The 15,657-nt window shown below is 42.4% G+C and overlaps 1 protein-coding gene across 2 annotated transcripts in view; it reads right to left on the bottom strand.

Annotated features, from left to right (window-relative positions):
- The window catches only part of SLC6A17 (solute carrier family 6 member 17), a 450,753-nt gene that overhangs the window by 62,854 nt on the left and 372,242 nt on the right, over positions 1–15,657 (bottom strand). For both annotated transcript variants that reach the window (XM_089657075.1, XM_089657076.1), the window contains exon 10: positions 10,666–10,825. In XM_089657075.1, the coding sequence (XP_089513201.1) occupies positions 10,666–10,825 (160 nt within the window). The remainder of the gene's footprint in view (positions 1–10,665; positions 10,826–15,657) is intronic.

The raw sequence follows: 15,657 nt of genomic DNA on the forward strand, positions 1-15,657 counted from the left end.
TTACTATGGGGGAATATTACTATACTTACTATGGATGACACATACACATCATTCATCTACTCTTGGTCCGGCCCCCGGGTCCAATATATGAACCCATTGCGGCCCTCAAGTCAAAAAGTTTGCCCACCTCTGCTCTAACCCCTTCCCAGGTCGGGAATTGGGGCCACCGGAACCAGTGATCATCGATGGCGAAGAAGAATACGGGGTTGAAACTATCGTTGACTGCAGGAAAAGGAGGAACCAACTCCAATATCTAATTAAATGGAAAGGTTATGGACCTGAAGACAATTCATGGGAACCGGAGTCCAACATCCACGCTAAAGAGTTAATCAAGGCATTCAAGCGCAGGTATCCAGAGAAGATGGCCCAGTTGGCCATCCGGAGGCTGCCCTTAGGGAGGGGGCACTGTGAGTGATCCTGACGACGTGCAGCCGTGTGATGGCGACGGATACCCTTGGACCGTGCGCAGTAAGCATACACGTCATGCCAGGTGGGCTATTTAAACCTGCAGAACAGCAAAATCAATGCCTTCTGGTCTACAACGTTCCTGCACATATTACCTGATCCTGTTACCTGTATTCTGATTTGCCTGACTAAGAAAGAACTCCGCCTGCACCGACCTCAGTTATCCCTGACCATCTGCTTGCCTGCTCCCTTGTACTTGATCTGCCTGCTTGATACTGACCCGGCTTGTCTGACTGTGCTGCATCTATTTACCTGCACCTGAACCTGGCTTACATCCTGACGGCTGCCATACTTACCTGCTGCTGCACCCACGATCCTGCATCTGGCTTGCATCCTGACGTTTGCCATACTTCCCTGCCGCTGCACCCACGGTCCTGCACCTGGCCTGCATCCTGGTCACCGCCATACCTGCCTGCTACTGTATCCACGCTCCAGTGTCCAGTCTCAGTCTGCATCTTGATTGCCGCCACACCTGCCTGCTGCTGCACCTACGTTCCTTCATCCACACCTGGCCTGCATCCGGATCTCCTGGGTCTCCAGCTACCTGCCGCCAGCTCCAGATTCACCCGGCACTCGTGCCACTCCTGGCTCTGCGCCCTCTATTCCTACTATCAGGGGCTCTGAGCAGGAGTCATAAGAGGACGCCTTCTCTCCACGTCAAGCTCCCCAACCAGTTACGTGACAGACCCTGTGTTAATTACCAGGGCTTAAACAAGATAACAATCAAATACAGGTATCATTTCCCTCTGATTTCTGAGTTGTTTGATCGCTTCAAAGGGGCTACTATTATTAGAGAAATAAAGTTGAGGGGGGCCTACAGCTTAATTCTTATCAAAGAAGGGGATGAATGGAAGACAGCATTTAATAACCGAGATGGACATCAAGAATACTGGTGATGGAGTCTGGATTTTTCTGCACTGCTCCTGGTGATATCATTTACAATGTATTCAGAGACTTATCTTGATTACTTGGTTCCCTAGATGTCATTCTCATTTATTGTAACTCTATCCCACAACATCAGATTCCAGAAGTGCACCAATACCCTTTTTTTTTTTTTTAATCGCCGAGTATGAGTACTGATACTTTCGGCTCGCTGATACAGATTACCGAAACTATGCGGTGCAATTTGCACCAATACAGAATTTATGGATGCAAATTGCACTGCAAAGAATAGCATGCGATTTGAACAGGAAGGTTTCCCACAGCGGAGAGTAGGAGTGTGGGGATGTATACTATGGTGGCATCTAGATGCTCCATATTCTCAGTCGTAGGAGAGGAGAGAAAGCGGGAGGGGGGGAGATTTGAACTCCCCAGCTTTCTCTCCTCTCCTTGCAGGGATGACAGTTTGGACTAGAGGGTTTTTGATTGGTCAGCACTGTCACATAGAAGGTGCTGACCAATCAGATGCCATCTAGTCTGTACTGTCATCCCTGCAAGGAGAGAAAACCGCTTCACAGGTCTGGTTGGCTGGCACCCGATTGGTCAATACCATCCACTTCAAATCCCCGCCACTTTCGTTCCTCTCCTAACGCTGAGAATATGGACCATCTGCTTCCATAGTATGCATCCCCACATACCAACTCTCCGCTCAGCATGGGATGCCTGCAGGGAGATTTCCCGCAGCGCTCCTGTATGAACTCATGCAATGACAAGCCTGGGTTCACACAGGGGCAGTGGGAAAACTACATGCAATTTGAACAGGAATCGCTAATCTTTGTGGTGCAATTTGTATTGACACAAGTATAGGTTTCTGGTACGAGTACTCTTGAAAATACTTGGTATCGGCAACCAATACCGGTGCATCCCTATCAGATTAATATCAGGAAGGTCCTTTTCCCTGTTTTGAGAAAATTGTCTCAATGTCAAAGTGGAGTGATGTGTTGTTTTGAGCATAAAAAGGCTTCGTTCCTAGGTTACATCTTGCCCTCTGACGGTATTGAAATGAATCCCAATAAAGGTGTTGAAATTTGAAAACGGTCCACTCTCAAATCTGTAAAAGCTGTTCAATGTGGTTCTCACATTGCTATTGACAATTTATAAATGATGTTTCAAATTCAAAAAGTGAATTGTGAAAGGTCAGTGGTTTCCTGAGACTCAACAAGCCTGTTTAACACTATTTTTTCTTGAAGAGAGTTACATAGTCAGGTTGAAAAAAAAGACAGAAATCCATCTACAGTGGATATAAAAAGTCTACACACCCCTGTTAAAATGTCAGGTTTCTATGATGTTAGAAAAATGATACAAAGACAAATAATTTCAGAACTGACCCATAAACTGTACAACTCAATTGAAAAACAAACTGAAGTCTTTTTGGGGGGGAAGAAACAAAAAAAAATAATGTGGTTGCATAAGTGTGCACACCCTCTTATAACTGGGCATGTAGCTGTGTTCAGAATTAAGCAATCACATTCAAAATCATGTTAAATAGGAGACAGTACACACCTGCCACCATTTATAGTGCCTCTGTTTAACCCCCCCAAAAGTTAAGCTGTTCCAGTAGGTCTTTCCTGACATTTTCTTAGTCACATCCTACAGCAAAAGCCATGGTCCGCAGAGAACTTCCAAAGCATCAGAGGGATCTCATTGTTAAAAGGTATCAGTCAGGAGAAGGGTACAAAAGATTTTCCAAGACATTAGATATACCATGGAACACAGTGAAGACTGTCATCAAGTGGAGAAAATATGGCACAGCAGTGACATTGCCAAGAACTGGACGTCCCTCCAAAACTGATGAATAGACGAAAAGAAAACTGGTCTGGGAGACTGCCAAGAGGCCTACAGCAACATTAAAGGAGCTGCAGAAATATCTGGCTGTGTGGTACATGTGACAACAATCTCCCGTATTCTTTATATGTCTGGGTTATGGGATAGAGTGGCAAGACGGAAGCCTTTTCTTACGAATAAGAACATCCCAGCCTGGCTAAATTTTGCAAAACCACATTTGAAGTCTCCCAAAAGCATATGGGAAAATGTGTTATGGTCTGATGAACCAAGGTTGAACTTTGTGGCCATAATTCCAAAAGATATGTTTGGAGCAAAAACAGCACTGTGCATCACCAAAAGAACACCATACCCACAGTGAAGCATGGTGGTGGCAGCATCATGCTTTGGGGCCCTTTTTCTTCAGCTGGAACTGGGGCCTTAGTCAAGGTAGAGGGAATTATTAACAGTTCCAAATACCAGTCAATATTGGCACAAAACCTTCAGGTTTCTGTTAGAAAGCTGAAGATATAGAGGAACTTCATCTTTCAGCACGACAATGACCCAAAGCATACATTCAAATCAACAAAAAAAAAGGCTTCACCAGAAGATTAGTTTTGGAAAGGCCCAGCCAGAGCCCAGACCTGAATCTGATCAAAAATCTGTGGGTGACCTGAGGGAGATGCCCTCACAATCTGACAGGTTTGGAGTGTTTTTGCAAGGAAGAGTGGGCAAATATTGCCAAGTCAAGATGTGTCATGCTCCTAGACTCATACCCAAAAAGACAGAGTGCTGTAAAAAAATCAAAAGGTGCTTCAACATAAGTGTGCACTCCCTTAAACAAATAAGTTTAAGGGAGTGCACACTTATGCAACCATGTTTTAGTTTTTATTTTTATTTCCATCCACCTAAAAGATTTCAGTTTGCTGTTCAACTAAGTTGTACAATTTATAGGTTACATTAAAGGTGGAAAAAGTTCTGAAATTATTTATCTTTGTATCATTTTTTTTACATCACAGAAACCTAACATTTTACCAGGGATGTGTAGACTTTTTATCCACTGTAGTTCATCCAATAGAAAAAAATTAACAAACAAATAAATTGAAAACTTCCATTTCCAGACCAGCAACGTACCTGTACATTGCTGGACTTTCAGTGGTTGTACCGGAGTGGTGCCTGCAGCACCTGATAACCTGACATCACTTCCGGTTTACTTGGAAACCTTCAGCCTCATGGTGTTTTGAATGCTTTCAAGTGCAGAGGAGGGATTTGGGGTCTCAGACTCCAGATCCCTCCATAAAAATATCGGTAATGTGTCCATTGACTATTCAGTGCAGTTTGAAAAAAGGCCATGTACAATTTCTGAGCAGTGCGGTCCGGTTCAGGTGCAGATTACAGACTATTGACTTTTAAGGGAACTGTTTCTAAATTGCATATGTGTGAACAGGATAAAATCCTGAGCTAATCCTGTCCTGAACCTGATGCAAACCTGACAAACCGCTGAACAACTATTGTGTCAATTAGCTGTGAAACCTGAGCTTCAATCCGTACCACAGATCAGCTCAGCTCTAAGCCCCCAGTCACATCAAAGGCGATGTTGAAATCATGCAACTTACAGTGAAGTAGCACGACTTCAAAATCGGGTGACCTGATGATTTCAGTTGCGATTTGCAAGACATCTGACACAGATGTCTATGCGAATCGCTACAAACGTAGTGCATGCAATAGAAATAGGTGTGGCTCAGACCAAGTCGGAACCGCACCAATATGACTGCTCTAATAGTGGACAATAGGGTGCGACTTGGCATACAATTTGCAAGTCGCACGGCATGCAAATCACATGCCAAGTCACACCCGATGTGACCAGGGTGTTAAGCATGAGCCACTCTGCTCTGCAAGGGGGAAAAATCCTTCCTGATCACCCCCAATGTATTTGCTAAGAGGCATGTTGAGTCTCATTCTTTGTAACAAAACACTGTTGCACAAGCTATTCAGATACTTTACTTATAAGCAGCTTTAAACTTTTCCTTACTAGTGCATATAATGTTAATACTATATAATAAATCAGTATTATATAGTATTAACATTGTATGCACTGGTAAGGAAAAGTTTAAAGCTGCTTATTAATAAAGTCTCCCAGCAGGAGCAATCCCATTTATAAACAAGATTGTCCTAAATTTCAGACATGCGCTGTGAGCTGAAGTGCAAATCACCTGATATCCTCCTCCTGGCTGACATGCACATTGTTCATTTAAACCTTACACATTACACCTCCCAGCACATTAACAAACAGCAGGAGAGACAGCTCACAGTTAAAGGTAACCTACAGTATACTTCTAACTACACGGCTTCAGAGATAGATATATAGATATATATATATATACATATACACATACACTATATTGCCAAAAGTATTGGGACATTCCTCCAAATCATTGTATTCAGGTGTTCCAATCACCACCATTGCCAAAGGTTTATAAAATCAAGCACCTAGGCATTTAGACTGCTTCTACAAACATTTGTGAAAAAATGATTCGCTCGCAGGAGCTCAGTCAATTCAAGCGTAGTACCATGATAGGTTGTCACCTGTGCAATAAGTCCATCCATGAAATTTCCTTGCTACTTGCTACGGTCAACTGTTAGTGGTATTATAACAAAGTAGAAACAACTGGGAACAACAACAACTCAGCCACAAAGTGGTAGGCCACATAAAATGACAGAGCTGAAGCGCACACTGCACAGAAGTCGCCAACTGTCTGCAGAGACAATAGCTAAAGACCTTCAAACTTTATGTGGCCTTCAGATTAGCACAATAGCGCATAGAGAGCTTCATGGAATGGGTATCCATGGCCGAACAGCAGCACCCAAGCCTTACATCACCAAGTACAATGCAAAGTGTAAAATGCAGTGATGTAAAGCACACTGCCATTGGACTCTAGAGCAGTGTAGATGTGTTCTCTGGAGTGACAAATCATGCAGTTTGCTAGGAGAATGGTACTCACCTGACTGCATCTTGCCAAGTGTAAAGTTTGGTGGAGGGGGAATTATGGTGTGGGGTTGTTTTCCATGGGTTAGGCTTGCCCCCTTAGTTCCAGTGAAGGGAACTCTTAAGGCGTCAGCATACCAAAACATTTTGGACAATTTCATGCATTCAACTTTGTGGGAACAGTTTGGAGATGGCCCCTTCCTACTCCAACATGACTGCACACCAATGCACAAAGCAAGGTCCATAAAGACATGGATGAGTGAGTTTGGGGTGGAGGAACTTGACTGGCCTGCACAGATTCCTGACCTCAACCCGATAGAACACCTTTGAGATGGCACATCAGTTCCTGACCTCACAAATGCACTTCAGGAAGAATGGTCAAGCATTCCAATAGACACACTCCTAAATCTTGTGGACAGCCTTCCCAGAAGAGTAGATGCTGTTAAAGTTGCAAAGGGTGGGCCAACTGAATAGTGAACCCTACAGACTAAGGCTGAGATGCCATTAGAGTTCATGTGTGTGTAAAGGCAGGCGTCAAAATACTTTTGGCAATATTGTGTATTTTGAGCCTGTTTTTATCTTGTATGTACTGAGGCTTTGCAACTACTTTAACCACTTGCCCTCCAGAGGATATACCCCCCTTCCTGACCAGGCCATTTTTTGCATTGTGGTGCTGTGCTACTTTGACTGACAATTGCGCGCTCATCGAACGCTGCACCCAAATTAAATTTACGTCCCACGAATACAACTTAAGCCGTCAGCATATCGAGACATTGTGGACTATTTCATCCTCCCAACTTTGTGGGAACAGTTTGTGGATGGTCCCTTCCTGTTTCAACATGACTGCGCCACAGTGCACAAAGCAAGGTCCATAAAGACATAGATGAGTGCGTTTGGGGCGGAGGAACTTGACTGGCCTGCACCTGACCTCAACCTGATAGAACACCGTTGGAATGAATTAGAGAGGAGACTGCGAGCCAGGCCTTCTCGTCTGACATTGGTGCCTGACCTCATAAATGTGACTGATATGATATCAACACCTTCCCGCCCGGCCTATAGCAGATTGACGGCTGGGCGGGCCACTCGCCATTGTGACTGGGCGTCATATGATGTCCTGTCAAAACAAGCTGCTCAAGCGGCCGTGCAGTGGCGCTATCTGTCACAGGCTGTGTCCCATGGACACAGCCGATGACATATCACTACACCGGCCTGTTGCCAGAGTCATGTGACCGTTGTGACCAGAGCAGATCACATGTCAATTGTATACAATGGATGGCTTCCTATCATGCCATCCATTGTATACAATTATGTTGTTAGCTGTGACTGGTCAAGGCAGTCACATGATACAGACAGGGCCAATCACAGCCCATCTGTATCATGTGATCAGTTTTGCCCAATCACAGCTAATCACAACAAGACTGAATGAATCAGTTTCATTCAGTAACAATGTTTGCAAATATCAATGAAATACATTGGTATTAACAATCATAATGTGTTAAAAAAAAAAAAAAAATCCTGATCACTTGCCCAGAGTAGTTCAGTGTTACTATGGTAACATTGTATTGCTTTGGTCACAGTGTGCTGAAAAATAACATAGTAAAAAAAATAAAACATTTTATAAAAAATATAAAATATAGAAACATTTGAAAAAAAAATAGAAATTCAATTATTATTTTCACCAAAGAAATGTGGCAGAATACATTTTGACCTAAATTTATGAAGAAATGTTATTTCTTTGCAAAATTTTATAATAAACGAAGAAAACTGCGTTTTTTTTCAAAATTTAAGTGTTTTTTGTTTTATTTACCAAAAAATAAACTCAGTGGTGCTTAAATGACACCAAAAAGAAAGCTCTATTTGTGTGAAAAAATTATAAAAATTTCATATGGGTACAGTGTTGCATGATCGCGCAATTGTCATTCAAAGTGCGACAGCGCTGAAAGCTGAAGAAGGGGGTATAAGTGCCCAGTACTGAAGTGGTTAAAGTTCATGTTCGTGTAAAGGCAGGTGCCCCAATACTTTTGGCAATATAGTGTATCTATCAAACACATACAGTATTATTGATTTTAGACATATAATATCTTAGATTGCAAGCTCTAATGAGCAGGACCCCCTGATCCCTCCTATATTAAATTGTATTGTAATTGCCCTTATGTTGTAAAGTGCACTACATAAATTCTGCATCATAATAATATAATGTCAACTATTAAATAAATAAAAAAAATATTTTTAATGATACCTTTTACTTTTTTTTTTAATCTTTCTTATTTAATGTATTATATGTTATGTTTATACATATTTATGTTGATACTTTATACTACAAACATGTGCGGTGCGGATAGAAGCTCAGGTTTCACAGCTAATTGACAGTAGTTGCTCAGAGGTTCAGGAGAGGAATAGGTTAGGATTTTATCCTATTCACACATGTAGACAGTAAAGGTTCCCATAGAAGTCAATAGCCTGTAATCTGCACCTGAACCAGAACACACTGCTCAGAAATCATATAGGACTCTTTATCAAATTGCACTGAACCTGCACCGCCAGTGAACCGGACATATGTGAACAGGCACCATAGGAAGCAATGTTATTTCACATGTCATGCATACTGGATGCGGTTCAAACCGCATCCAATTCAAATATATGTGAACTGGCATTAAGACATTTCTATAATTTATAATAGATTTATAAATATCTATAAATTCACAATAGTTATAAAAACAGTAAATATAAATGAGGTATTGAGGGTAGCTACCCATATAGTGTATTTTTATATCATTTTTCTTATATATTTAACAGTCTGTCGAGCTGTTTTTCCAACTATTGTGAATTTATAGATTATTTATATTACTGGCATTTTTGTACGAGATATCACACACACTAATATATATATATAAATAAATATATAAATAATTAATTTTTTTAATCAGTGTTTCATGCATTATTCTAAGGAAGTAGCCAGTAAATTGCCATGAAACATTCATGTTTTTAGAATATTCTTTGGGTAATAATTATCAACTTTACAAAGAATCCACTTTTCACCTTCTCCTTTAGGTCTCCCTGCTGACACAACTTTCCCATCTTTTGGGGCTCAAAGATTTCTTGCTAATACAATGGAAGCCACAGACCACAGCACGTGGGATTGTCTAGATCACCCCACTGAGCACTAAGTGTGATTGCTCTCTGCACAGGAAGAGATATATTCCCTGCAGGCTTTTGCCCCAGTTGTCTTATTCATAAGGGAGCTTAGCAACCTTACAGATGTAAATACCTCATTGCATTTTATCCTTTTTTCATAACATAACATTGAACTATGTGTAAACTACTGAACTACTGTATATGGACCTCTCCCGTGGCCATATCCTTGCAGAAATCCCAGTTATATAAATTTGTCTATGGCTGCTCTATTTGTGCCAGGACCAAAGTTACAAGGATGCATACAGCTGGTTTTCTGCAACCTCCAACAGTGCCTTTATTATCCTTGGATACATATAGACATGGATATTGTTTTTGATCTACCTCCATCAGCTATGAATCTATTTCTGGTGGTCACTGACTTCTTTACTGAACCTGTGACCTAGTCCTCTGTATTGTATTGCAAGGCAACTTGGAAGTTTTTTTTGCAGTTTCTTTTTGTTGTGAAATCCCAGCTTTCTTACAAGTCTTCTTCACAACCAATTATTGCACCCTTATTTCTATTTATACCCTTCCCCTTCCTACTTTCTGTTGCTTTCCAAACCTTAGGTCTGTTTCCCGTCCGTGCTAAAGTTTTTTTTCTGCTGTTAGTAGTGTCTGTGTACTGACCTTGGCCACTAACCTGGATTCTAAATCTTTTCTATCTATCTTGACCCCTGCCTGGACATGGAACACTGGTCTTCAACTCAAACAGGTTTTGCTGCACGGTTTTAAAGAAGAGTGCAATTTAACCTTTAATCTATGTCTGTCAGTACAGTTCCTGCTTTAAGGGTTTTGCTATTTTGAGCATGACACTCAGTAAACATGCAGTCACCCTTCTGATCTATGGTAATGAGGTGGTTAATGTTGGGGTCCAGGTCACTGCACTGGCCCAACGTAATGCTACATTCTCATGTACTAGGGAGAGGTGAAGTGGAAGACTTGTGTACATCAACAACTAAAAAACGGTGTCATGAACCTGTAGAGCTGGGTGATAGTTGCTTTTTCCTTGGAGCTTTTCTGGCAGAGGTGGAGTTTGGCAACCAGATGGGGTCAGTTATTGTTTTTTTTTTTTGTTGGTACCTAGCTTTATGCTGGAGGCACTATAAACCCAGAGGTCCTAGGATATATTTGATCATTGCTGTGTCCTTCAGTGAATGCTACACAAATGTATATTTATTTTATAACAATCATTTTTATATTAATTTTATACACATTTGTCAAACACAAAGAAATATGATCTTGCTTTTCAGTTTTGCAATAATTCTCTAGTAAATATTAAAAAAAAAATATTAGTTTCAGGTTCAATGTGTTAGTCAGACAGGGAGTGATAGGATTCTTACTTCTTTGTGCCATACACCCAAGCTACTGCAATATTTTCCAGGATAACCACAATGGTGAGTGGTAGGGTGGCAGAGTAATCATCAAACATGGTGACGAAATAATTCCCCGAATGCTGAACAAAGATCAAGCCCAGCAGGAAGGCAAGGATGCAACAGCTGACTAAATTATTTGCAGAAAGAAAAAAAATACAGTGAAATGATGAGTATGGCACATGAATGTAACATTGTAAACATGCAAGTAATACATGCAAACCACAGTGGATTGGGTCAGTTCTGATGTCAAGAGTACAGCCATTGCCCAGATCCATGTGAACTTGCTGTACAGCCTTTATTAAAAAGCTGTACTCTTGAGAGTGATGCATATACATCAACATTCAGATATCATAGAAGCTATGCTATTACAGCAGAGTAGATGGTGTTAATATCTTGATCATGTATGCGTTAGGCACATCAGTACAGTTAATCAACTTATTATTTTCAGCAATCACAATGGAGTCTTCCTTTGCTTTTATGTGGAATTTTATGGATTTTTACATATGCTTTGTTCAGAAAATAATGAATTTTACTAAACATATTGGACATATATAAGATGAAGCAGTTGTCATATATAGTAACAGTGCCAACAGCAATGAAGAAAAGCAGTGGTTATCAACTAGTTAGAAACATTTTTGGCAGATTAGTGTAGGCAATCTAATAAAGGGTGATTTTGGATTGACTTTTATGGGTTACAGTTTCTTACAGGTGTTAAAATAAAAATACACCTGTCATAAACCTGGACAATTGATACAGACCCATTAAAGCAAGCATAAACAGTAATAATCTTAAGTGATACCCTCATGTAAAATCTTAAAATTTAGAGATATAGCCAGTGGAATTTTATATGTAAATCATCTTCACATCTGTTTTACAAGTCAATAATTGCCACACCCCTCTGCCTTCCAAGCCTCTAAATTAGTTTGTGAAAACCCCATTTCGTTACCATTGGAGAACTAAAGAAGAAATGCTGAAATCTGCATATCATTTATTATTAAAGTAGTTCTTCCGTCACTTTTATAAAAATTAAGACAGAAGCTACAAAAAATGTAGCTGCTGATTTTTAATAACAGGACACTCACCTGTCCCAGGATCAATCACTGTCCTCACCCAGCCAGTTTCTTCACTGGGCGTCAGGCCCAGCGCCAGCATACTAACTGTGCGCAGCTGGCCCAGACTGTGGACACAATCCACTAAGTGGTATCTTACCACATCCGAATATGCGATAGGATACCATGTAGCATTTAAAAAAAAAAAAGTTTGAATCCACAAAAAACGCTACTAAAATACATCATGAGTCAATCAATGTTTCAGCTGTCAGCGGGGTTCCCCACTGACAGCTGAATGTAAAAGAAAGAATTGCTGGCAATTAAAAATATAAAAATATTTTTTCCTTTTTTTGGGTAGCAGCGACGGGCATCGTGACTGACGTTAGATCTATTTCAGGGGGACAGTCTTAATTCCTTCTCTTAATAAAGGACTTGTCAAAGACTGTCTCCTGTCTTTTTCTGCAATAGTTTTTTTAAAATTTTCTCTGTGAATGGGTAGTGGTACCATGTACCCCATACTCATTCACATGGGAGGTAGGCCGGGATCTGGGGCCCCCTTGCTAAAGGGGGCTTCCAGGTTCCGATAAGCCCCCTGCCCGCAGACCCCCACAACCGCAGCCCAGGGTTGCGGTGAAGAGGCCCTTGTCTCCGTCAACATTGGGACAAGGCGCTTTTCAGGGGGGGACCCCGCCCCAAAGCACCCCCCTATGTTGAGGGCATGTGACCTGGTATGGTTCAGGAGCCAGGGTGGGGTGCTCGTTCGTCCGGGGGGGCCTTTCCTGACCTGCCGGGCTGCATGCTTGGATAAGGGTCTGGTATGGATTTTGGGAGGGACCACCTGATATTTTTTATATTTTGTTAATTTTGGTGTGGGGGTTCCCCTAAAAATCCATACCAGACCGAAGGCCTTGGTACGGCACGGCAGTTTGTAATTATTTTTTAATTGCCAGCATTTTTTTTTTCTTTAACATTCAGCTGTCAGAGGGGACAACTGATGACTCATAGGTTGTTAAGGACTCGGCAGCCACCCATTCTAAAACGACCCATGGCAGTACTGATAGAAACCAGTACATACTGCATGCCTGGACCACTATTTAATTACCGCATGCATTTAATTATTTATTTCCTTTTCTGAATTGACTTTGAGGTCTTTTTATGCGGTATTTACTATTTTCATTAAATACCGCCTACCAGCAATACTGAATTGACATTTTCAGTATCGCGTGCGATATGTGGTCATGTGACTGACTTAACTCATGCGATAAGCTTTAGTGAATTGTGCCCTGTTTGTGGCTTCACAGCCAGCTGCTCACTGCACGCGCGCAAGCCACACTGCGCTATCTGAATGGTTCCACGGCTTTCTTGGATCAGTGACATGTCCCAGAAGGCTGCGGGCAAAGGAGGGGGGCCTGAACTTCCACTAGGATTAACACGGTGATCTGACCTGAAGTGGGGGAGTGGGTACTTGTCAAAATCAGGTACCTGCTTCCCCCCCCCAAAAAAAAAGGGAGAGTGGAAATTCCACTTTTGGGTGAAGTTCCCCTTTATGTGCTATCAAGTCAATGTTGACTCCAGACTATCACATGGATCATGTTTCTTATGAATGAGATATATTCAATTTGGGTGTCATCTCTTCTCCCGTAGCAGGTTTCATACTTTATTGCTGGACAGCATTACTGTCTTGTCCAGTGAGTTGCTTCTCACCAAAGTTAAAAGATAACCAAGAACATCTTGCTGGTTCATTGTCCAGCTTTCACATCCATAGAGAGCGACAGAAAATGCCATAGCCTGGATAGTTCTGATCTTTGTACAAAGAGATACACTGGTACTTTTGAAAATCTTGCTTTTAAAGTCTCACCTTTGAATAAAAATAATAAATGCACATTTTTTTGCAGGTAAAAAATGTGCATGTATTTTTTTTTCTATGGAGCCTGCAGAGCATTGCATCTACGATCAGCAGATCACGGGCGCATTGTCAGACTCCTGCAGACTCTCAGGATAGCGGTCTGCCCATACCTCCAATATGGGCAGGGAGATACTTGAGAGCAGGAAGATCAATGAGCTATGAGAGCACCCTTGTAGTTCATTGAGAACTATAAGCCGTCAACCGCAATGGCTGATGATACTTGTAGTCTATTCTCCACAGGAAACTGAATGAATGGTGCGACCCTGTGGGGGAAGCCCCGCACGGCTGCACTGTTTTCAAACTGTGAGAATGGATGCAGGCAGGGAGGAGCCGGGGGGAGAATGTGCAGATGTTGGAACATGCTACATGTTGCAATCTAAAATCAGGTGGAACCTGTAACATATTCCAAAGGTGAACCTATCCTTTAAAAGTGCCAGTCTGCACTATTTCTTGACTGTTGAATCCTTTCTTGTTAAAAATGCATCCAAGAAATAAGAAGCTGTTTAACCGCTTGCCGACCCGCTGCAGTGCGGCAGGGCGGCACCTGTCGGCACAGCGCCGTCTTTTAACGTCGCTCGTGCTCTCTGTGTTTTTGCGGGCGGAGGGTCGGGTGTCACCATTTGATCCCCGAGGGATCAATCATTTGGTTTCAGCCAGTGATGTCCGGCTGAAATTGGATGATCGGTCCCTGTCCTATCCTGTCCTGTGTACAGTAAACGTGAGTAAAACTGCACACATTTACAGTTAGAACACACCTAGGTCACATTTAACCCCCTGATCGCCCCCCCAGTTAGCCCCTTCACTGCCATGTCACCAGTGTCATTGATTACAGTGAACAGATTTTTACTGATCACTGTATTAGTGTCACTGGCGACTTCTGATAGTGTTAGCGCCCCTCCCAGATAGCGTCAGTTTGCCCGCTAGTACACCAGTAATCCCGAGTTAACCCCTTCACTGCCCTGTCACCAGTGTCATTGATTACAGTGAACTGATTTTTACTCATCACTGTATTAGTGTCGCTGGCGACTTCCAATAGTGTTAGCGTCAGTTAGCGCCCCTCCCAGATAGCATTCAGTCTGCCCGCTAGTACGCCAGTAATCACATTTAACCCCTTGATTGCCAGGAACACGCTCCCTTGCACACTAAACCTCCATTGCTAGTATAGTGTCTGATTGGATCAATATCTTTGATCAGATCAACGCTTTATCAGCGTTCACATTAATATAGTGTCCCCAAAAACGCAGCGTTAGAGGGATCAGCCCTGACACCTGCCAACACCTGCGTTTAGCCCCTTTCTCCCCCAGCAAGTGCAGTGTCAGTAGACAACTGTCACTTGAAACATTATACACAAAACCGCAGTGTTCACAGAATCAGGCCTGATCTCTGTTAGCACTTGTCGGTAAATTTTTTGTAGCAGTTCAAGCAGTCCCTGACAGCCAGGCGCTCTTTTTCCCGTGAGTCGCACTAGGTATCTGTAAATTTAGTGGCCAAAATGTCCAAGCAAAGGTACACTAGTGAAGAGGCCTACAGGATTCTGAGCATGTCAAGTGAGAGCGAAGGGGAAGACTCACTGACAGAATCCAGCTCATAATGCGAACCTGTAGACAGCAGCGGCACCCTGACAGGTAGCTCAGACGACAGGGAACAGGTCTCTGCTAAGATCAGGCGTACCCCACCCCAGTTCCAGGTTGCTGAGGTGGTACAAACGCATGATGACTCTCATATGCAGCAGAGTGCCAGCACTAGTGCCGCACTACCTTTTGTTGAACTGGCGAGCACCAGCAGCCTAGTCCATCCTGGTCTTATACATACCAGCACTGCAGTATCACTTGGTGACGTGGCGAGTCCCATAAGTGCAGTACAAGCTGGTGCGGTGGCAAGCACAAGTAGTGTCCCGCGGCCAACAAGAATTCGCACACAGGCCCGTAGAGCCCCTAGTATCCTTCCGGATGTGCTTGCAAATCCCGTTTTGCAGCCCACAAATTCTGAAGCACACTTACTTCC

The sequence above is a fragment of the Staurois parvus genome, unplaced genomic scaffold (assembly GCF_062004578.1).
Source record: "Staurois parvus isolate SC_StPar_1 unplaced genomic scaffold, SC_StPar_1.0 ptg000961l, whole genome shotgun sequence".
NCBI classification, from domain to species: domain Eukaryota; kingdom Metazoa; phylum Chordata; class Amphibia; order Anura; family Ranidae; genus Staurois; species Staurois parvus.